The sequence below is a fragment of the Fringilla coelebs genome (genome assembly GCF_963513975.1).
Source record: "Fringilla coelebs genome assembly, chromosome: 2".
NCBI lineage: Eukaryota > Metazoa > Chordata > Aves > Passeriformes > Fringillidae > Fringilla > Fringilla coelebs.
Window position 1 is genome coordinate 60,366,593 of NC_140029.1, and position 23,210 is coordinate 60,389,802.

The following is a 23,210-nucleotide window of genomic DNA, read 5'->3' on the forward strand; positions in this document are numbered from 1 at the left end:
AGGCTAAAGAGGCCAGATGTCGAGAGGTATAAACAAACACCATGTGAGATCCTCCAGTGCATCATGAGGAAAGGAGGGGAGCTGACTAATCTGACTCTGACACTCCTTCTTAGTGTAAAGCCCTTTATAACATGACATTCCTCAGCAGTCTCTCACACTCAGGGAACAAGGGGAAGGAGACCAGACATCCTTGGGCAACTGTTGCTCACCATTAGCTTCAGAAAGCTGCCTTCCAAAAACCAAATGCTCTAAGTCATCTTGTTTTCTTCCTTTTGAGGTTACACTCTTACCATCAAGGCAGTTCATCAACTCATTGCTGATAAACTTATTATCAACAAAAATAGTTCCTTTTTCTGCATCTGGAAGAAGTGCAGCAGTTTCGGTTCCTCAAATGAGGTGAGCTGCTGTGGCAATTCTTTGGGCCGGGCTTGGTGGCACCATCTCAGCTTCACGGGAGCATTTTATAGCCTTAGTTAAATAAGTAGATTAGTAGATTCACCTCTTTGCACCAATAGTACTCCTTCACTTTGTAAATAGATGAATTTTGCAAAAGCTAAAGCTCAGATGTCAGTGTGGTTTTTTTGTATGAAAAAGCTTTAAAACACAAAGAAAATGTGAATACATTAAAAAACTTACTACAAGTACAAATTCCTTTATTTTTTCTTGTGACATTCAATTTCTTGTCGATGTTTGCACTTACCAAGTAGATGAGCTGAAGATAACTTGTTGTAATCAAACATGGTAGCTGCAAATTCAAAAGGGCAGGCTGAAAGCAGAGTGAAGAACACCATTATTTTGGATGGTGACTAAGCTTCATTTTTTTCTCTCTTCTCCAGTTCTACATTTTCTCGTATCCCGCTATTCCACAACAACAAGGAGGAAAAAAAAATGAGTGAAAGTGTTGAGTTCAAAGGAGCTACAACATCCACTTGAAGGGTTGTAATGCTTTGGCTGGTGTTCAAGGGGATGCTGGAATCTATAAACTAAGAAGGCTGAAGCATACACACTCCGTATTAATAAAAGGTGTAATGTAGGGCAGAGAAATCCTGCTGCTCCATCAGGTTGGCGTGGTGGCCCTGGAAATTAACACCCCACTGTGTCAGATATGGCCTACACATCCATGCTGCCAATTCCACAGTGGCTATGCCATACCCCAGCTCCTGGGAGTTTGTCTTAACATGCCCGTGGGACCACCCGGAGCCGCTGAGGGGGAACGAGGTGCCGTTTCACCCTCAATTTAACATCCAAGGGGTGTCAAAAGCCCAGTAGAGACCTCTCGGAACCCTTGCGGAGGAGTGGGGCCAGAGGGCTGTCCCAGCACCAGGGCCTCGCCCCCGGTCCCCTCCTGGCTCGGTTCGGGGCAGGGCGATGCGGGAGCAGCGATGCTCCCTCCTGGGCGCCGCGCAACACCCAGCCGGGCCCGTCGGGGCCGCAGACCCCGCGCCCCGGGCCCGCACCGAGGCCGGCGGGGACGGCCGGGGGGCCGGGGAGCGGCGTGTCCCCGCGGGGCAGGAGCGGCTCCCGGCGCACCGAGGGGCTTTCTCCGCTCGCCGCGGGGCGCATTCTCGCCCGCCGGCCCCGCCGCGACGCCGGCAGCAGGAGCGGCCGTAAACCGGCTTACGCCCAAGGCGATTTGCCCGTGATCCGCCGGGCTTGCCGGGCGGGAGGGGGCCGGGCGTGCGGGCGGCCGGGACAGCGCGGCGGGCGGGCGTGCGGGGGGCGGCGATGATGTGAGCGGCGCGGCAGCTGCAGGCCGGCTCCCCCGGGAGCCGGGGCTGAGCCCGGTGGCCGTGGGAGGGAAAGGAGCCGGGCGGGGGGAGGGAGGAGGGGGCCTGGACATAGCCGGGGGAGAAAAGGGAGGAGCGGGGCCGGGGTGGGGGGAGGACGAGCGGCGCCGGGGAAGCGCTGCCAGCCGGAGCAGCGGCAGCGGCGGGAGGGAGGCGCAGCCCGGCGGACCCAGCTCTGCTGCCCGTCGGCGCTCTCCCCGCGGAGGTTGGGGACCTGCTGCGGGGTGATGGAGGAGCATGGGTACCCTTCCTATAGCGCCCGCAGCCCCGCCTGGGAGGAGCTGGTAGGTACATGCGTGCCTTGCTGTTGCACAGGCGTTTCCTACCCTTTTTCCTGCCTGTATTGTTCAGCCGGGGGGTCGGGCTATCATCCTTATCTGTGCCCTCCAGCCCCCCCTTCCCTTCTTCCGACCCCGCTCCACGCCAGAGCCCTGCCGCCGGCGCTCGTCCCCTCCCCGCGGGGTGCGGGGGGGTGGGAGCCTTTCGCCCCCGCCGTGTCTGGCCATTTGCTGACGAGCTTGTCCCTCTGGGAGACGGGGAGTTCATTGCCCTTTCTGAGTTTCACTGCCCGGGTGGAAAGCCTGGGATTAGCACCGAGAGCCTTGCCTTCAACTTTGCCGAGGGGGGTGGGTTGGATGTCGACACCGTTAAACTCCTTCTCAGCCCAGCAAAAGCAACGTGTCCAAGCAGCGTTGGGAGGCAGTTTTCAGAAAGAGACCCACACTTTTCCCCCCCTTCTTCTTCTGGAGCTAGGCTGGGAATTGCTCCCATCTCAGCGGCAAAGCGGGACGGGGCTGGGGGTACGCTGCTGTCACCCTGCCGTGCGGGGAAAGTGCGTGCCTTTGGGTCGCTACGGAGGGAGGGGAGTGCTCAAAGTGGCCAGGAGGAATGAGGTGCCTTTGCGGTTTGTTTAAGCAACTGGAAGACCCTCCTTCCAACCAGAGGAAATCATGTCACCGGCATCCTCAGCAGGCGATAAAATCAGATTTCCCTTTTCAGGGCAGTCTGGTCCCGCTCCTGGGCTTTTCTCCATTGTGCAAACACACACACACATCAGGCAGGGAGGGCTAAAAATAGGCTTTGGGTAGCTGCTTGAGAGATTTCAGGCTATCTAAGAGGTCAAGGCTAGGCTGCCTCTGGCCCTGAACTTGATGAGGCAACATGAAGCATGGACCTGTGCCTCTGCCAAGCTCCCCTTTAGATGGCTGTACCATGTTTTGCTAACTCATTTGGTTGGTCCAGGTTTTACTTGTAAACCCAGTTTTAAAGAGCAAACGGGGGAGACCCATTCTTCACGTGGCTTGGTGTGCGCACCCTCAGGAAAGCAGCAGCGGAGCCCTGGAGACACCCACAACGAACTAAGTTCACTCCCTTCCTTGTTAGGATTTGCAGCCCTCACAAATATATTTTTACAGTCCTAATATTTGTTGTTAAGTTGAACATCCCCCTTCGCTGCCCTCTGCAGTCCTCAAGCCCTGAAACTGTTGCCGGAGATGCAGCTGTGATAGGGAAAACAGCTGTATGTGTGTTCCGGTAACATGGAGCTGACATTGAAAGGATCAGGCAAGGGAAACCCGAGATTTTTGCCTGGAGAGATGAAGACATCGTGGGAGGAAGGCAGCGAAGTCAATTCCTGCAAATGCGTTATCCTATTAAACAGTGACATTTAAATTGCTGCCGTCATCCAAAACTCAGCTGAAACTCGGGAGGCAGATGGGTTGCAGCCCCTCTCCGCTTGGAAATGCGGAGTCCTGGCTGAAGCATCCAAGCCAGTTTCCTTCTGTGCGCACGGCTTAGATAAACAAGGAGCACATCTTTTTTTTTTCTCCACATCCCCCTCCCCCAGTAAGGGCCAGGATTTGGGTCATGTTTATCATTTCATTGCTGCATTTGTTAAAGAGTACATCCATGAATGCAGTTTTAAGGTTAACCACTGCACCGATTTCCTTTACAAGACTCTAATTACAGCTGATCCACTCAATCCTTTACCTGGTAACCTGCTGGTAAAATACATGGTCTTTGTCGCAAGAGCCACATTGTTCTTTCCATCTGCTCATAAGCAGGCATTTTATGATAATGGGGGCAAAGATTTAGGTGAAGACCTGAATGATGAAAGGGAAAACATAGTATACTCTCTCCCCTGCTCTTGAAACATGAAACAAAGAGCAGTAAGATAGGGAAAACAATCTTTTGCAGGTTTTGAATCTGTGCAAGTTAATAACCTATGCAAATTGTCAGATTATTGGGAAATGCTCTTCCTATAGCTATTCTGAGAAATAAGTTATGGACATTAAATGCAGTGACAAGTCCTTTGCCAATCAGGATTGGATTTGTCTGTGTACTACTTCAAATTTCTATGAAGTCCTTTCCTTAACTCACACCCCTGTTTTTAATGGAAAAGCTCTTCCTGAATCCAGTAAGAGTTGTGTAAGACCCCATGATGGAGCTAAGTAAAAGTGACTTCAAATGTAAGGTGCACCCTGCATTCTTGCAAGGGAGGTTTGGTGGCTTTGTAGTAAAAATGTGCATAACACATGACTTACAAAGCTCTAGACACAATTTTCATATTTTATATGAGACCTCAGTCTTGGCTTTTTACCTTACTTTTGAAATGCATACGTAAGTCTTAACACATTCACAAAGCATCTGTTTACTTTTATTACCTGCCCTGGGTTGGACCTTTTCACTTCCAAGCATACAACTCGGTTTAGTAGTTTCCTTAATATTGTAACCCACAGGTTACAGAATTCCCTTGGCTAATCCCAAACCCGCCACAAGTGATGTAGTTACTTTCTTTAACAGTGGTATGGATACATGTTGTTATATTTTGGCTTCCTCTTTGCTAAGTAAGGAAGTCAAGAAAGAATAGTATCACTAATTCGATCTGCAGAGGGAGTTCAGACTGGCAGGTCTGAAATAAACTTGCTCAGAGTAGGAAGCCCAGTGAAAAACCATAGCTATCACTAACCACCAAAATTAGGAAAGATTCAATAAAATCTTTTAAACATGGTGAATAATGCATTGTTAACCTGACACACTATTGATTCAAATTCCCTCAGAAAAACTTTCTGAGATGAAGGACAGAAAAGCATTACCCCTTAGTTTATAGATGCCAAAGTGACTTAGAAAAAAAGAATGTGAAAATGCTTGTTTCAAAGGGAATGAGTTTTAGGGCTGAAATCAAATAGTGCAGTAATGTGTATTATAAACTATAATCTTCAGTGCAGCTAGAGTGCATGTGTATTTAGATTTTTTTCTATATTGCATGTGCATTTTAGCAACACATATCCTATTCGGGCTCAATGTGGTTGAGTCAAAATGTTCTCACAGTGTATATATGTATATTAAATGTATACAATATCAGAGTGTAAATATGTATGTACTGCATAAAGGGCAGTTTATCAGCTGATATTAATTGCCATTGCACAAATGATGTCAGCAGAGCTGTTTTTTGTTGTTTGAGTATCTTCCTTTAAATGCCAACCTTTATGCTTTTTACTCCCTTGCTTCAGTTAGGAAATTTAAGGTCATTACTAAGAAGTGTGAAACTGTTAAGTGAAAGACAGAGCACGCGCAAATACTGTATGCATTTTTAAATGGCTGCATATAGTCCCACATTGTTAAAGAGTCCAACTTGCAGAAATCAAGTGGTACCATTTGTGCCAGAGTATTTGTAGCTGTGGTTACTGGGCTGAAAGGTGCTATCCAATATTTCACATATTGAGTCTGATGTTGATCACCTGGGAGAAATCCAGCTGTGAGATGAAGAGATAGAAGTCAAGTTGCAAGTTCTTTTTGAGACGAACTTCCCTGCCACCTTAGGCAGCTTTATCTGGGTAAAGTCTGGAACTGGACCCTGATTATCTATTAATGCCTTTGAAAAGAAGAACAAGTGGAAATAGTGATATCTTTAAAACTGTCTTTGTGCCTGGACAATGTATATATTTGTAGAAACAACGTTCTATGCTAACATGAGTGAGTAACTTGTGTATTTTCAACAATGCTTAATACTTGGTGTCTCCATTTTGGAGAACTCTGTACACATTAAACAACTGCAGACTTTAGAGCCTGTAATTTCACAGAATCCACTGTGTGCTTCACAGAAACCATGTTCTCATATTCTTGTTGAAGTGTTCTCGTGGGACATTTCCTATCATTTGCAGACTTAGGTTATTGCTACTAAAATCTTCACATTAAGTAACTTGAGAGAACATTCCTAGTACTTTTTTTTTTATAGCACTCTGAAGTTTACCAAGACATGAGGAAAGAAACTTGCTTGGAAGTGAAAGGCTAATGCTTTCTTTCTGGTAATCATACTTCTGTGTTTGGATAGTCAGGAGTGAGGAAGAGCACACTGAGGTAGCCCAGGTGAAGACGCACGGTGCCCTCTGCATGGTGCAGAAAGTGTGCAGCTACTAGTGCTCATAGTTAAGCTCTAAAAATGAACAGAAGTTGAAAAAGTGTATTTATTCTAACAGTAACTACTATTGTTCAGCCAGCGCTATTTAATTCGGTTGAATTAAATGTAGCCAGTCTTGCTTGTGTTCCTTTAGCACCAAGTGTTTCTCAAATCACAGTTACTCTTATGTGCAATATGTTAGGAAACGATGTCTTGTTGTCCCCTTGCAATAGTCGAGTGACATTTACCTTCAAAAGAATTAAGGAATTACAGTGAGACATGTTCTGGCATAATTTGCTATTCCCGAAATTCAGATGGGGAAGAGGAAGAGAAGAGGGTGGAAAGCCACAGTGTCCATAAACATTGCTTTTACTATCTTTCTACCTAGCTGTGCCCTAAACTTATGTACTGAGAGCAATGCATACTTGCACCTGCTCAAGTTTGATCCCATGTTTTGAAAAATGGAGAACTCCCTTTCAGGTGAAGAGTGAGATAAGACAGAATTAGTCCTTAGTTTCACAATCATTTTGAGATGAGGTATTAATGTTAGGATTTAGGCCTTATTAATATTTTGATAGAGCATTTAGGTAATTTGATCAAAATGCCTTTAAAATAGAACTTTTGAATCCTTAAAATTAAATATTTTGAATTTTTAAATGTTACTTTTGATATTTTTTAAAATATAAACTCCACAAGTGGTCCTATGTGGAGGCGGGTAGTAGAACTGTATTTGAAGTATCTGCTGCAGTAACACAGAATTAAGCCACAAGAACTCCAAGCCTTCATGGAAATATTGCTTTTCCCTACACTACTAGAAATAAAAATCCCAATAAAAGAAATAGGCTGGACTATAAAAACTCTGGACTACTTGAAATTCAGTCTGTGGCAAGGTGTCTGCAGTGTAGGATAGGCTGTACAGTTGTTTACTTTTCCTCACTAAATGTTTTATATTTAGGTACTGCGGCATTATATTAGCATGTTAAGAGATGTTAGTTTCCTTTCTGGAAATATAAATAGAATTGTGGGAATATAGAAGCCACAAGCATTGATTGCTTTCTTATGCTTAATCCGGTCCGTGCAGCTAGGATTTGTGTGTTTTATTTAGTATTGCTGTGATTTAAACACTTATTTTGAACACTGACTACATACAAGCCACAATAATTTCAAAGTCCCACAATTCAGAACATGTGGTGACATTTCGAGATTGTGCGAGCTGCCAGATCTGAGATGAAAAAGGAAAACTGACCCTTTCTTTCCCCAGAAGTAAGGGCTGCTCTTTCACAAAGACAAAAAAGAACAGAATAACAAGAAAATTAAGCTATTATGAGAAAATCACTGGAAAGCAATAGATTTACTAAAATTGTCCAAGGCTTTGGCGCTGATGGATAGTTACCACAGGGTTGACTGGCTGGAGGAATAGCATACAGATAAGGAGCCCATCGCATCAGATGCCGTCCGTCCAAGTCCCGACGAGACACCCTGCGCTCCCAAGGGAGAGCGGCACAGCCCTCGGCCGGGGCAGGGCAAGGCGCCGCACGCCGCCCGCCCGCTTTCGCCGTCCTTGCGCTCGGAGCTCGGCACTGCCGCCCTCCGAGTGTCACCGGGCGGCAAGCGCGCACGGGGGTGCCCGGCGGGGGCGGGCGGTGCTCGCTCCGGTGCCGCGCTCCGCTCCCGGCCACGCCGGGACACTCCAGGAACCCCTGGCAGGTGCGGGGGCGCCGGGCGCCCTCCCCGCTCCCCGTCGCTTGTTTCGCCGGCCGGAGCGGCCCCGGCGCTCACCTGCGGGCGGGCGCCCTCCTGCCGGGGGCGGCCCGGCCGGCACCGGCACCGGCGCCCCCTGCAGCCGGCGGCCGCCCCGGGCCGCTCCCGGTCGGCAGGGGCGCAGGGGGCCGGGCCCGTCCGCCCGGCTCCGCCCGCCGGCGGGTGGCCGTGCCCCGGTCGCTAGGAGCGGGCGGGGCGGGCGGCGCGGCCCGCGGCCCCTGCCCGCGGGAGGGGGCGGCGGAAGATGGCGGCCGGGCGGGCGGCCCCGCTCCGCTCCGCGCCGCCAGAGCCGCGGCCGCCACCGCCCCCGTCCCGCCCCCCCGCGCCGCCTCTTTCCCCACCCTCCCGCGCCTCCTCCGCCTCCTCCTCCTCCCCGGGGAGGGGAGCGGCAGCGGCTGCCCTGGCTGAGCCGGGCTCGTGTGCTTTCTCTCGGTAGGAGTCCGGGAAGATGGCCGGGGCCGAGTCGGGGATGAGCGGCGCCGGGATCCCGCTGCAGCCCCAGCCCCAAGCCCCGGCGGCGGCGGCGGGGCCGGCGGACGAGTCGTCGGACAGCGAAGGGGAGCACGAGGGCCCCCAGAAACTCATCCGGAAAGTGTCCACCTCGGGCCAGATCCGCAGCAAGGTAAGGAGGGCAGGAGCCGGCCAGCCCCGCCGCCTTCACGGCCGGTTTCTCCATCCCCATCCCACAGCGGGGCTAACCCGTAGCTGGGGACGGCCGCTGCATCCCGCCCGCATCCCCGGGAGCGGCAGCGGGGGGTGGTGGTGGTGGTGGTGGGGGGGGGGGGGTTGTGAGACAACCGTGCCTCTTCCTTCCTTTCCTCTCCCCTCCTCCCCGTCCAGCTGTTGCGTCCACATCTGTCCCCGGCTGGCAGGAAGAGCCCCCGGGGCTGCGGCGCTCCGCTTGGCCGGAGGGGAAGCTGCCTGCCCCGGCAGCCGCCCTGCCCTGCCGGGCGTCCTGGGTGTGGGGGAAGCGGCGGGCTGCCTCCCTCCCTCCCTCTTTCCCTCCGGCTCCTCTTCCTCGGCGGCGGGCACCGCTGCCGCGGGGATCCCGCCCTGCCACCCTGCGGCGCGGGTGGGCTGGCTCAGCGAGCCCTTCCTCACCACTTTCCATACCCGCCGCCCACCCTTTTTACTTCACCGCCGGTCCCGGGGACCGCCGCCGTGCGCCCCGCCAGAGCGGCAGGCACCGAGCCCGCGGTGGCACTTCGGGCTCCTCTTCGGGAGTGCCGCCAAGGAGGGAAAGGCGGCTTCCACTTTGAAAGGCACCTCGCGGAAAGAGAAGTAAACTTCTATACATCCTCGCTCGTGGCACTGGATGCGTAAAGCAGCTGTCAAAATTTTAAGTTAACGCAGTTTTTTTGGCTGTCTTGGGCTGCGGAAGTTGTCCCAGTGGAATTAACTTTTTTCATGGATGGTGTATTTATTTAATTTTTCCCCCTCTTGTAAAATCAACAAGCAGACATTTGAAAGCATAAACATAATGAAACAGACTTGCTGTGTAGAAGGATCCCATGACTTTCTACAAAGCGTGGTCCACAGTCAGTGATGGGGTCTGCACAAAACCGCCTTGGGGAGAGTTTATTGATGCGATGACCTGAAGATCAGGGTTTTTCTTGGAAGTGTCTGTTTTGAGGGCAAAGTGACTCCATGCAGGCCTGAACTGATCACACTTAGGGTTTGATTTCTACACAATAGGTCATGTGGTGTTGTTTCCTCTACAGAGCACCCATTAAATTTAGTAGTTAGTGAAGTCCTGTCCGGTTGGTGCTGTTCTTCCCGTGGGCTTTTGCTCCATGCACTACGTGCAAAAGACAGCCACCTTTAAACAGTGATTGTTAAACAGTAATGTTACTCCGTTATGTGAGGTGGAAAGCAGTTTTTTCCTGAAATCTCCTAAACAAGATGTGTCATTCCATTTTGTTGCTAAATGTTAATTTTGCATTTACAGATGTTAGGCCTGACTGAAAGCTTACTATAGTAAATAATATACAACTGTTGCATTGTGTTGGAAAGGTAGTTCTACACAAACTTTCAGCTTTAACACCCTTTGTGTCTTCAGAACGTTTTAAAAGTTACAGAGCACGATGCCTTTATTAGCTGTAGTGGTATTAAGTGCATTTGAGTGTTTGCTGTCAAAGAGCTTGATACTTGCATAAGGAAAACATGCCTATTATGAATGTTATCGACACAGGTTGGTGAGATTGTGATCCCAGCCAGTTCTTGCCAGCTGTTACAGATGGGTGGGATATTCTGTATCTGAAGGTTGTGAATGAATGCTGAGCTGGAATCGCCTGAAAATCTAAGACAGCTCTGCAAGTCTTGCTTTTGCTTATCTTAGCTTGAGTCCCAGTTCTATTTCTGTGAATCAGATATATATAGGAAAAACAGACTGCTGACATCATTGGAGTTAAAATGTTTCTTTACTGGTTGCAATTGACAATAATATGCAAGTCCAAATATAAGCATCTTCCTTTCAATTTAATTAAAAGTGATATATCATTGTTAAAGATGAGACCCGTGTTAAATAATTCAGTAGCACTTTATTTTATAACTCACAATGCATTATTTAAAAGTAGCTATATTTAGACAGACAACTCCCATTTAGTTTAAGGGTGTTGTATGTTTGCTGTTGTAGTAGTTGGTGATCAGTGGTTACATGAAACCACTAGAGCAAGGAACATCAGGGAGCTGCTCTTTTACCCAGCTAGTCCCTTTCATTCAAATTAGATTTGTTAAGCTTCACTTACTTGGTGGATGTGTTTGTAAGCTAAGGTTTTAATTAAATGGATTGGGTTTGTCTTACATCTAAGAATAGACTTTTGAAAGAACCCAAAGCATGTATATTACATTTATCATTGATGCTTGTGGGCCATTTAGGACTGTGCTATTTTTCTCCAGAGGTTGCTTATTTACTTACTTGAAGCATTTCAGCGACGTGGTATCGATTCCTTAGCTCAGAACTATACCCAAAAGTCTCTGCTGGTAATTGTTTTTGTTTTACTTAAGGAAGATGTTATTTTTAGATGTTTTGGTACAGTTGATCATTTGTGAAAGCTACCATATGGTGATACTTTGCAGACAAAATCACTCAGAAGTGGATTTTTTAATGTGTGTATAAGAAGATTTAGGAAATATATGTACAAGAACAAACCCCTTTCACTAGCACAAACAGAAGCCTAAAAACTTCAAACATCTGTAGTTCTCAAAGGCAGTTTTTACTCTTTGCTCTTTTTTTATTTCTTAAATAAAACCAATTAATTATTTAACTGAGAGCAGGGGGTGAACAAGAGAATGAGAAGATGAAAAGCAAGAGTACTGTATTGGCAGATGTAATTACACCAAAGTTTATTGTTTGTTTGTGGTATGCTAATGATGGGTTCACAGTTTAGAAGACTGATCAGACTTTTTAGAAGACTATTTAGGAGGCTGTTGTCCAGTTTTCCCATAGCTTACCCACACTGGATAGCAACTTCCTTAGCAAGCTGTTAACTTGATTTCAGTGGAACTACTTTTACAATCAGTTGCTAAGAAAATCAGATTGGTGATATGGCTGGACATCATTGTAACTTCTGTTATGGGCACAGATTTATGTTATGCATGCCTATCTCTTAAATTTTTAGAATATTTTGAAGCATATATGTGTCAAAATGTGGCCATTGTTAATTACCACAAACAGAAAACTTGAAGATCAACATGTGTTTGTGTCTGCCAATTTGAGGAGGAGGGAACAGGTAGTGGTGTAAGGGACTAAAGGACTATTCTTAGGCTAAACTGTTGTTTGTTACTAGGAGCTGTTTGCTAAAGCCCCATACTTGGCTGTAGAGTGGCACTGTAGCAGTAGGTGCCTTTAGGGGAATCAGGACCAAAACTGATTAGGACTGCTGTGAGATTAAAGCCAGTCTCTTTAAAATGTCATCCTGGAAGCTTTTGCATCTGTGGAGTTTGTGTGTGTTCCATGGAGGAAACCCAGTGAATAAATAGGTGACAGGTACCCTGTGAAGTGTGAGCACTTTGGAGGCAAAGTCCCTAATGGAAACAACTCTTGGTTTTGTCATGTCTACTCATCTTTCCCCCTCATTTTGGGAGACTTGAATATTTAGCTCATAAAACATGTCTTGGTTAAAAAAAACCCAAAAAACCAAAAAAAAAAATCAAACCCAGCAACAACAAAAAACCAAAACCAGCAAACATTTTAAGAATATACATTTTGGATTTTTGATAACTTTGGAAAACTGTAGTCAGACTGTTTTGAAGTAGTATATATGATACTGGGTTACAAGCAGGGTTACATTGGAGATTGAAGTAATGGAAAGTTCTCCATGTGTGTGTTAAATTTGGCCTCTTCATTTTTAAAGATGTTGGTTAAGACAGGCAGAGTCAGTGCCTTCCTTAAACAGATGACTTCAGTTCTTGGGGCTACAGCCTGAAAACTGCCTGTCATCAGCTGGCTTCTAGTTGCTTTAAAGCTAATTGCTGTACTGCAAAGCACATTCCTTAAAAAGATGGCCTTTCTTCAGAAACGTGTCAAGAAGGGGAAGTTCAAATTAGAACTCACACTTTTTCTCTTTGAATTCTCCTCACCTTGAGGAACAGCAGAAGATTAATAAATGAAACAGTCCCTGGATGCTTGGAAGTTGTCAGATGAGCACAGTTACAGCTCCCATTCTTGTCTTGAGTACTCTGCAAAAAACTGCATATGGAGAGTAGCACTTTTATCACTGACCTAGCCTCCTATTTTAATAGCTCTATATCCAGTTAATGCAAAACCTCTGCTGGATACGTGTTTTGCTCTCAAATCTGCATTAAGTCTCTGGCCTGTGTTTATTTTTCATGAAGCAGACATTCTGGAGCAGAAAGTACAATTTAGGAAATGCAAGAAAATGTGGTGTATTGAGTAAGATAAATACACTTGTAAGGTATGTGGGACAAAGCTTTCTTCCTCTCCTTCACCCCCAGTGGTTTTTGTTAGTAATGAAATTGCTGTAACACGGGAGACATTCTGAAGCAAGACTGTGTTATAATTAGTAGAGATAATATAGTGTTGTTTAGTTAAATGGCAAGAGTTGTTACTTGAATTTTCTTATCTGAGTTATTAATATATATTTTTTGAGATCTTAAATCATTATGGAGTAATAAAAGTAAATTAATTAAATTCCCCAATGTGGTTTTATTTGCCTTCACACCAGCCATTTAGGAACTGAGCCTTCAAAAAGTTTCTAACCTTTTCCATATGGTGACATTTGACAGTGCCAAGTCCCAGCAGTCACTTCCTGTTTGTTTCTGGTATACATTTCTCTCAGTTTACCATAGCTTGTTAATTCACCTAAATGTAAAGTGCTCTGAGTGATACCAGTGGTCAAATGCATGAGCATCATTCTTTGCAATGCAATCTGTTTTTCCTTGTTTTAATGGTTCCCAATTTACTCAACTAAGTAGTGGTTCATTCCTTTCTGGTTAAGGAAACATGATTTTTTTTTTATGCACCAGAAGTTCTCAGGAAAATGCCATGGTAGCAAAGTTTACCCCAGTGGAGATCCTTTATATGCATTAGGATTGTGTGACTCTGCACAGCTTCAAAATGCACCGTAGTTTGTAATGTATTCTGCAACTGCAGTAATATGAATAGTGTCACTAGCAAGGAAGTGCACAGCAATCGTCCTCAAGTTCTTGGCGCCTGGTGGTGTTCACAGAACAGACTGAAGGGTGCTACAGGATATCTGTCTTCAGTATTCGTATTTTCCATTATTTTCATTCTGCAGTTAAATTCATGTACTGTATATCCATCCTTAATAAAATATCTCAGCAACTTTTTTTTCCCCCACAACTGTTGTAAAATCTGGCCAATTTTTTTCTCTCACCACATCCTGGGGACTTTAACCTATTTTTAAAGTGAAGTATTCATTAATGTGTATTCCTGATACGTGCAACACGCATATGTATGCACACGGCAATATATTTAAACTTTGATATGGATATATATATATAAATACATTATTCTGTTCTAGAGTATGCCTGGACAAAGCAAACCAGTTTCTAGCATTAAATGGTGTGCAATATATGTTGCTTCTCGTAATTGCTGTGTGTCTACATAAGCTTTCAAAATAGAGCCCATTAAAGGAAAATTTTAGGCAAAGACATGATAGTTTGGAGAAGTTAAAAATGACTGAACACACTATGTAGAAGTAAGCAGGGTTAGAATGGAAAGAGTTACACTCTTTAAGGCACAGTGGTCATTACCACTCCAAATTCTGACACATGTTTGTATAAAACTGAAATGAAATCTGCTAAGGCATTTTAGTGATGCATGTATTGGCAAAGCTTAAATTGCTAGCTAAGTACAAGAAGGGAGGAGCTTGTAACATTTTACAGTAGGTATTTGCAAGCGGGTCTTTAAAGAATGTTGCTTTTGAGGGTTTTTTTTTTTTGGTGTTTGTTTCTGTGTTGTTTTTTTTTTTTTCCTGCAATCTTTAAAGTATTAATGTTATTTTGTACTGTGAGATAACATGAATTACCCTTGTTTTCCTCCCAGCCACCTGGGTGAGCTGTGAAGGTGGAAAAAAGATAATCACACTTTCATCTTTAATACAAGATTTTGATTATTTTATGTTTTGTTCCAAGGAGCTGGAGAACACTTTTCTGCGAAAAAGATTGGGTGAAACACTTTGTGTTTATTTTGTACTTTGAGGAGAATTTCTGTTTTTTAAGAAGCAAAACAAGAGACTTATTCAAGAATAAATGATAACTGGGAATCCCTTTCAGAGATGCCTTATCTTGTGGACTTCATGTGCAGAGTCCTGGAGACACAGACCAGCCATGCCAGAGCTCAAGAAAGGACTATTCTATAGCCGGGTCTTTATCCATGTAAGGCTATATAGATCATTTGCAAACATCTTGAATTGTTTCCAGCAGTTACGTCAGAATGCAGGATGCAACGCTGTTGTATGACTGCTGTATGACTACTGGATGACTAGCTGGACTAGCCAAATTAGTTTGGATATCTAAAGCAGAGTACCTAGAATTACAGTGGTTTTGTATTTGAAGTAGTGATTAAAAGAGCAGTCTGTCTGGCTATCACAAAGCCTTTTTCTTGAGGGAAGTGTTGAAATTCTCTTGACTAGCTGAAGACAATAAAAGGCAGCTTAAACCAATGTTCTTGCTCTGGAACACTCCAAAAGGCTATATGTATATGTATATATATATCTTTTAAAACAATGTTCCTCTCATTTTCTTTGAACTCTGACCAGCCATGCTTCTGATAAGGAATCTATAGAAGAATGTAGACCTCAAAATGTTAGCAAAGCAAGAAGGTAATGTGTGGATTCATTGATGCTCAGAATATGGAGATTTGGGTACAAAAGAATGCTCTGTAGTCATGCTGTTTTGGGTGTTTTCCTCTGACAGGGATAAAGACATAGTTTGATGTCTTGTGAGAGCACTTCAGTAGCTTACTTGCAAAGGAACCACAAGACCAGTATTTTGTTCTGGTTGGCCATTAAATTGTTGAGATTTTTTTATTATTTGTAAAGTAGGGGGAAATTATGTCAACAATTGCTTGAAGTTGTTGACAGCATGGCTAGTTTTGTTTGGTGTTTTTGTTTGCTCTGATACTTTGGTATCTGAACTTTGCCTTTATTAAGAGATAGAACTCTTTCTTTCACCTTTGTATTTGCTACCTTTTTACATTGCTGTTCTATCCTTTCCCCTCTGGCTTTGAAAAAAGCAGCTGCCTTTTCCAAAATCTTATTTTAAAAACCTAAGAACAGGGTACTAAATACATGCAGTGACCATAGCTGTATAATACTAAATTCAAGACGTGACTCTTATTTTGCTAGCAATGGCAAACAAAAAAAGAAAAAAAAAAAGTCTGGCTTGGGGGCATCCATAAATTACATAAATTATATTCTCTATATCATACTGAAAAGAAGCCTCATTCTTTCTTAATGTAAACTCTGCATTTATCACTGCAAACAAGCTTAATGCTGACCCAAAATAAATATTGCATTGATATGCTAAATATAAGACCACCACATTAGATGCTATTTAAAATGAATTAAGAGATTTATTCTAGTACACCATTTGTGCGCATACTGAAACATTTCAGTCACCCTGTACACTTCTGTGTGACTAATTACTTCTTAAAGTTAATCTGGTGCTTAAGTGCTCGTCAGATGTGGGTCATAAAAATTTTGTAAATAAAGCCAGATCACAGTTGACTTAAAAAACTTTTAACATGTAGGAATTATCATGATATATTGCACAATTAAGAAAGAGTAAAAAAAGTATTTTTCTAGCTAAGTTTTTTTTTTGAATAATATCCCTGTTTAGGAATATTTCACCACTTAGATACTGAAAGCACATTAACAAAACCTGAGCTTGTACTCTTGGGAGAGTTAGCATTATTGTAATGAATTCAGCAAGCTTTTACATTTGATGAGAATTTATTTGTTTATTAGATGGGCAGCATGAGATTTATGATGATCTGGACAATTCATTTCCTTGCCTTTAAGCGCTTGGGGTTTGCAAATTGTGTGAGATTGCACTACTTTATTGTCACTTAGCAACCTGAATGGGGTTTTGAACGCAAGTAGTAGCTGGTGGGTGGCAAGTCTCCCTATATATTTCCCGGGTGGGAAGCAGCAGGAGCCCCTCTGTGGCAGCCCCCAGGAGGGTGTGTGTCCTGCGCTTGCCAGGGTCTGTCTAGATGTGCTCGCCGAGGAGAGCCGGCTGTGCCCTCAGTGTCATTTTGCACTTCTGGCATAGTTCCATGCTGGGAAGATCTGCTGAGGTTTTTCATGCCTGCAGAGATTTAAGTGGTTCTAAAGGACTGTCATGCTGCTCTGGTCAGTTATGTCCTGTTGTGTGGTTGCTTAAATTTAGTAACTGAGTTCGAACGGCTTCAGTTTGACTGCTGGTAGTCCTTACTGCTGCTGTGATCCTCTGGAGTGAGAGGAAGGTCAGTGGTGTCTCTGCTTGTAAGAAGGGTGGCTTGCTCTGGTTCAGCTAAGGATGTTGGAGAGGATCAGTATGGCTATCCAGCAGGCCCAGGTGCCCATCAGGCAGAGACTTCTTTCCTCCCTGTGCGTACTCTCTGTCGACCGTGAGGACAGGCACATACTTCTGTGTTTGTTTTAACGCTCCCATAGAGACATCTTGCTTTGTGTTCTCTCCCTCCTTTCCTGCCTGCTGCTGTCATGGTTTCTTCAGGAATTTGAACAGAGAAGGGGTGACATCCCTTTTCCTTTTAGTCTATGCCTCTGCAAGATTTCTCCCAATAGTTCCCATAAGGGGAGTAACTGCCAAAGACCATGAAGTTTGTTGGGTGTGGAGTCTTGGAGAGGGTGCAGATGTATGAGTTTGCTTCTTTTAATAGTTTCACCCTTCACTGCCTCCTCCTTCAGTGGTACTGATCAATCCTGGGAGCAGATGGTTCACTGTGGAGCTATTGACTTGAAAATTAATGCACCCTTTTTGCTGATTTTTCAGCTATTGTCGTTTTTTGCCTGAGGCGTCAGGGAGCTTCACATGAGTTACTCTCTAGACAAACATTGATTGGCCTCAGTCTCAGAGATCTATTAAAGTGAATAAAAGAGAGCACAAAGGGTAAAAGGGGGTTTGTGAGTCAAGGATCTGAAAGAATATAGTGGTGTTCATGGTGTAAACAGTATTTTTTTTATTATTGTATATAATGATGCATTTCTAATATGTGGATTCTGCCTGGGATGAATGCAGAGGGGATGCAGATCTGTAATGGGGAGCTAGTGTGATTTACTTGGGTGTGAGATGAAGAACCAATGTTTCTGATTAAATCTGAACTTTCAAGGAAGTAAAAAACATTTTCCCCATTTGCACAGCTTCTCATTACAGACAAAGCCAGGAATAACTTCCAGAACCATCTATCTGATGTTAAACTTGATTTTCTTTCCCCTGAGTGAAATTGTTGAAGCAAACCTTCATATAACCCAGAAGTTTGCACTACGAGGATTTTACCGGTGGAAACCAGAATTTAGGAAAACCTCTTCATGTGGCTGAGTGGACTCTTGGATTTTTTTGTAGGTTTGTTTGCTTGTTTTTTAAAATTTGGTATAAATGAATGTTGGGCTAATAAGTATGAGTCTGTGGTGCTTCTGGAAGCAAAGAAAGAACTTTTACCTGTACAGAGTCCACTGGTTAACATTTTGTTACATTAACATTGACCAAAATGTGCCTCAAAACTATGTGCAGGTAAGATAATTTATACCTGAGATGGTTTGCTGCTTAGGCTGGCGGTTTCCAACCCTCCCTGATCCACTGGCAAATAATCTTTCAGAAATTTAAAGGCAGGTTGCACAAGTTAGGGTCTGTGTGTGTATCCTGTCTACTATATGACAAGTTTTTCCCTTGCCCAACTTGGTAATTCTATAAAAGGCATTAAAAAATCCTTCAGGCTTCAGAGGGTTGTCAGGTTTCTATCTGTGCTGCTCATGCTGCATTGAAAGACTCTGTTCTGCTTCTTTTTCAGCATTTCAAAGGAACTGAAGATACTAGTAAAGTACAGAACTTCTGACGAGCTCCTGTCAAAAGCAAGCTATTAAATGTGCTGGCAATGTCAAGCTGTATGTTTAAAGACCTGTCTTTTAAAAGTGCTTTTGTGTATTATCTCATATTACCTGCTGTTGCCAGGTAAATGCAACTGCTGTGAATAGCTTTTTTGTAAAAAAAATACATAATTTTTATTCCAGCTTCCTTAAGCTTTGCATTTTTCCACAGTTGTGATCATGTGTGTGCTTCAGATGATCTTACTTCTTGCATAGAGAACAGTATTTAGAGCCCAGTAGTTGTGTGTGTGTGTGTGCATGCACACCAATTCTTTATATTTTTTTTTGCTTGCACTGTTTAGGGTAAAAAAAGGAATTTTTTTTTCATATTTGGAATATTTGGTTGCTATGTGCACCACTGAGGAGGAGATAAAAAGAGTTAACATCATGGGTTCTACTCCTTCATCAACCAGGGATCTGCTGCCAACAGTTTTACAAAGGGCTCATATTTCAAATTACCCTTTGAGATTTTGATAAATCTCTGTCCCTGAGAGGTTTTCTCACAGTGAGGTGTTGGAAATGACAGGGAAATCTTGTATTTTTCTATTTGAGTAAAAAGAAATAAAAGTAAGTCATAGCCAGGGCAAGAGGCATATGAGCTTCTGCTCATATGAATTTTCTTAAAAATGATTATACCTTTTCTTTGAAATATACCCCAAGGTGTTTGTAGCTGATCTACAGTTTAAATTATTGTATGTAGGTATGAGAGGTTATAGAGAGGGACTGCTAATAGGAAAAAAAGTTTATGAATGTTACAGGATCATAAAGGTAATCTGGGTTGGAAGACACTTTGAGAGGTTATCTGTCCCACCCCCATGCTCAGAGCAGGGAGGTGTTCAAGGCAACATTTGGTTGCCCAGAGCCAGGTCTCTGAAGGTCTTACAGATCAATAGATTGTGGTTCTTTATTTATTACAAATTAGGTATTCTCTCTTCCTTTTACACAATTGATGAGGATAACCTGCATCTGCTGAGGAGGATTTGTTAGTATTTAAAGGCCTGATTAAATACCTTCAGGAGCAAAAAAATCCCAAAACCCAACAAATACCCCCCTCCCCCCAAAAAAACCCCCACCACTAAAACAAATTTAAGAAAGGTCTTATAAAAGCAAAGTGCCTTTCTTTTACCCTCCCATACCTCGTAACATGTGGCAGGAGTGAGATGATGTGGTTGCTGTCTATTTATAGATTCAGTAATGTGCCAGTGTACACTTATTACACCTAATTAAGAGTATTCTAAATAACTTGTTGTTTGCATTACAGATACAGCTATATGATTGCAGATCAGTGGCATGGAATTATGTCATGCCTTATCAAGGTCTAAAGTCTTTCTCCTCTCTCTAAATTAAACCTCCCTGTCCTGATTGCTTTTTTGAAAAGTCTCCCTACTGTGGCTGTGATTTATTTGCTGTGAGACTGTTTGTATGCTGATTTAGTTAATATTTGAAAGCTAGATTTTGAAGAGGGACTCAGGGCTCAGTAAAGCTGGGATGTGCTGTAAAAGGAAATTGCATGAATTTAAATAATTGCCTCCTTTTGTTTTTTTATTTGTTTGTTTTTGGTGTAATTCTGTATCACATTTGATGACCTAGGATTTGACAAAGGTGCAGTTTGTCAAGATGCAGTTGAGGGTGCCTGGATAGTTCCTCATCATTTTCACCATTCTTCTAACATCACTGGGTCTGGCCATGCAGGTTGATATTCACGTCTTAGAGGTGGTAAAAATGACTCAGAAGTCATGAGTGTGGTACAGAAAAAGACCCAAATAAATGCAGCAACAAAATGTGTGGCACTGGGACTTGATAAAATGCAGACTTCTTGACTTCTTGGTCATTCATGTTCTGGTTATGCTTTTAATGCTTTCCCTCTGGTAAGTTTTTAATCATGGAAATGGTTATCAAGCTTTTCAAGCAGTGCAGTTTAGTTGATAGACTATGTCTTTTGCTTGAGCCCAAGCTTCATCTTTCATTTTATTTGACCTTCACTGCATAAACTTTGTCGGTTGTTGCTAACACTACTCATCAGTTTTACCACAGCATATGATGATGGAGAAATAGTGATTTCAGCTCTTCTCCCCAAGGAGTTAAGCAATACTAAACCTCTGATTCTTGGTATGGGCAGAATTTTATCATGTATGGAAAAGCACTTCTGTGTTTTTCTTTCATTGGAGAGATATTTAGTGTAATTTAAACAAAAATAAATTTATATTAAGATATATGACAAAAATATGCAGTATCCACAGGAAAAAAAAAGTAGCTGGTAGCACTGAATTTTGCTTGAAAAATTTGATCAATGACTAGGGTCTAAGAATTTATGCAATGTTGTATTAGAAACGCATCTAAAAGAGCTTTTGTTCTTTAAGTAGTACACAGTGTATAAAATTATTATTCATCTTGATAGTTGCAAATAAGAAAAAAATGTTCTGACACCTAAGGTTTAATGGTGGCTTTTGTTTTAATTTCTAAATTGCCTTATTCTTAGATGGAAAGGTTGACAATGACTAGCAGTATCTTAAATAGACTTAGTTTTTCTGTTCTTTAGAACCTCCTAAATTTCATTGAATCTGCACTTATTTTTTACTCTATGGAATGGAGCTTTCAGGGGGAATTTCTGTACATGCTATCTGAAAATTGCTTCTTCTCAGTTTTAACAGACATACTATGATGTTCTTCATCGATAAAAATAAAATTGTCCTTTTATATATCGGCAATAAGATGAATTCTAAACTGAAACAAGAATGTGGTCTTGCATGTTTTATTGCTCAGAGATAATATATAGTGAAAGCTCATTGAGAGTATTCAGGAAAAAACACTGCTCATCATTGCAGTCTCTTGGCAACCTGTGCTGGGTTCATTGCATGTAGGCAAGCAGCTGCCTGAGCATTGGTGGGAGGTTATCTTTGTTATTTTCACAAGTTGCATAGAGGAGAGTTTGATTTGAAATGTCAGCATCCTGGGATTTGAACAATGGGGCTAGATCTGCTTAACGTTCCTAAAAGTTTCAATGTAAAAGAGTGCAGGATGCGAAGGGCACTCTGCGCATTTCATCAGCGCAGTTAAAATGGAATCTAATGTGTGGAACAGCTTCCTTTTGAAGGTAGATCAAAGCAGAGGCAGAGGATTGTTGCAAACAAGAAAGTAATTTAAGAACACATTTTTTGGGGCAATGTCTTGGAGTCCTGGAAGTACACATCCCAATGAATGCTTGACTTAACTGTCTGTCTCAGTGACCTCTAAGTCTTTTGGGCCTTGACATGGGAATAATGCTGCCAACGAACAGGACTGCTCCTACAGCTTCCAAGGGCGTCTTCATGTGTCATCACAGCCAACAGAAGCTTAAGTGAAGGCTTAGTGAAAGAGAGGGTGTTCAGTGCGTCAGCAAGGAGGGATGCAGTACCTAAATCATTTGTATGTAAGCCCCTGCTTCAGACAGAGAACCAGACACACAGAAATAAGGAGTATCTCTGGAGTAGAAGTAAGAGTGAGAAGTGTGACTTTAATGCTTTGTGCAGAGTTCTTAGTATGCACCTAACCTGCGCTCATAGTAAACAGATCACACTGCAAAATTTTATAGCAAATAAGCAGAAGGATTTAAGTGCCTGTAGATTTTGCTGGCAACTGCACATGTGTACCCAGAAATACCATGGGGCAGCTTGCTCAGGAAAATGACCTGTGGGAGTTCCATGTCCAGCTCCATATCAGGTATTGCCTGTTGTAATGGCTTTGTGACAGCTTTTCTCCAGGAAGAGAGGTGCTTACAGGAAAGGCTTTATTCTGTGGGTGGATCTTAAAAGGGACAATATTGCCTTGAGGGCAGTGTTTGTTCTCTGAAATTTTTCATTCTTTTTCTTCAGTCTGTAGCTTCTGAGACACTCCTTGTTTGTTTTCCTTGTTTTCTTCAGGTGGATCTCTTTCATGAATTTAGTATATTTCTAATTGCTGCTGTTGGAGGCCAAATAGAAAAACGTGACTGCTTATTTTAAAAATCCAGCTACCCCTTTCCATCTTTCAGGAATGAAGATGGTGTTCTAAGCTTTATGTGTTTTGAGGATAAGAATGTATTTTGATTTTAAAATATTTATTACCCTAATAATTTGCTACACAAACAGGGAAGGTGTAGTAGTCTTGTGGGACCTGCCATGAGTGGGCTGTTTGAAGTTGTTTTCTGTTCTTGTGGCTTTTCTTTTCTGAAACAACTGGATAGCTTCAAAGGGCCTGTGTTGCAATGAACACCAGGGTAGGGTGCTGGGCCACAGTGATGATGATCAGATATGGCAGAACACTGATCAACATCTACTTTCTTAGCTGGGACGAATGTCATGACCTGTGGTGAAAGGAGCAGTGTAGGAATCTGTGCTTGGGCAGGATCTGTGCTCTGCCTGCTCATCAAAAGGAGGCACTCTCTTCCAGCTTTGGTGAAACAACCAGCCTTTTTGGGGTGTAAGTGGATGCTCTCACCTTTCTTTTTACAGCATGTACTTCACAACTACTTTTCCAGTAAAACTGTGCCTCTACATGTGGTGGTGGTGATGATGATTGTTATTTTTATTGCATCATGCTTTACCACTTCAGCTGATAATGTCAAGGAAGTGTCTCTCTGGAGGAAGCAGTGCTGCAGTGAGGTGCCCTTGGTAGCCCTAAATGAGCTGCTTGCCTTCTGGATGCAGTGCAGCCCTCCTGGGCTTTGTTCCT

The 23,210-nt window shown here is 43.5% G+C and overlaps 1 protein-coding gene across 2 annotated transcripts in view; it reads left to right on the forward strand.

Annotated features, from left to right (window-relative positions):
• Positions 1–1,943: 1,943 nt before the first annotated feature.
• DGKH (diacylglycerol kinase eta) overlaps positions 1,944–23,210 on the forward strand; it is a 148,835-nt gene continuing 127,568 nt past the window's right edge. For both annotated transcript variants that reach the window (XM_084226501.1, XM_084226502.1), the window contains exons 1-2: positions 1,944–2,071; positions 8,384–8,569. In XM_084226501.1, coding sequence (XP_084082627.1) covers positions 2,015–2,071; positions 8,384–8,569 — 243 coding nt within the window. In that variant the 5' untranslated portion in view covers positions 1,944–2,014. The remainder of the gene's footprint in view (positions 2,072–8,383; positions 8,570–23,210) is intronic.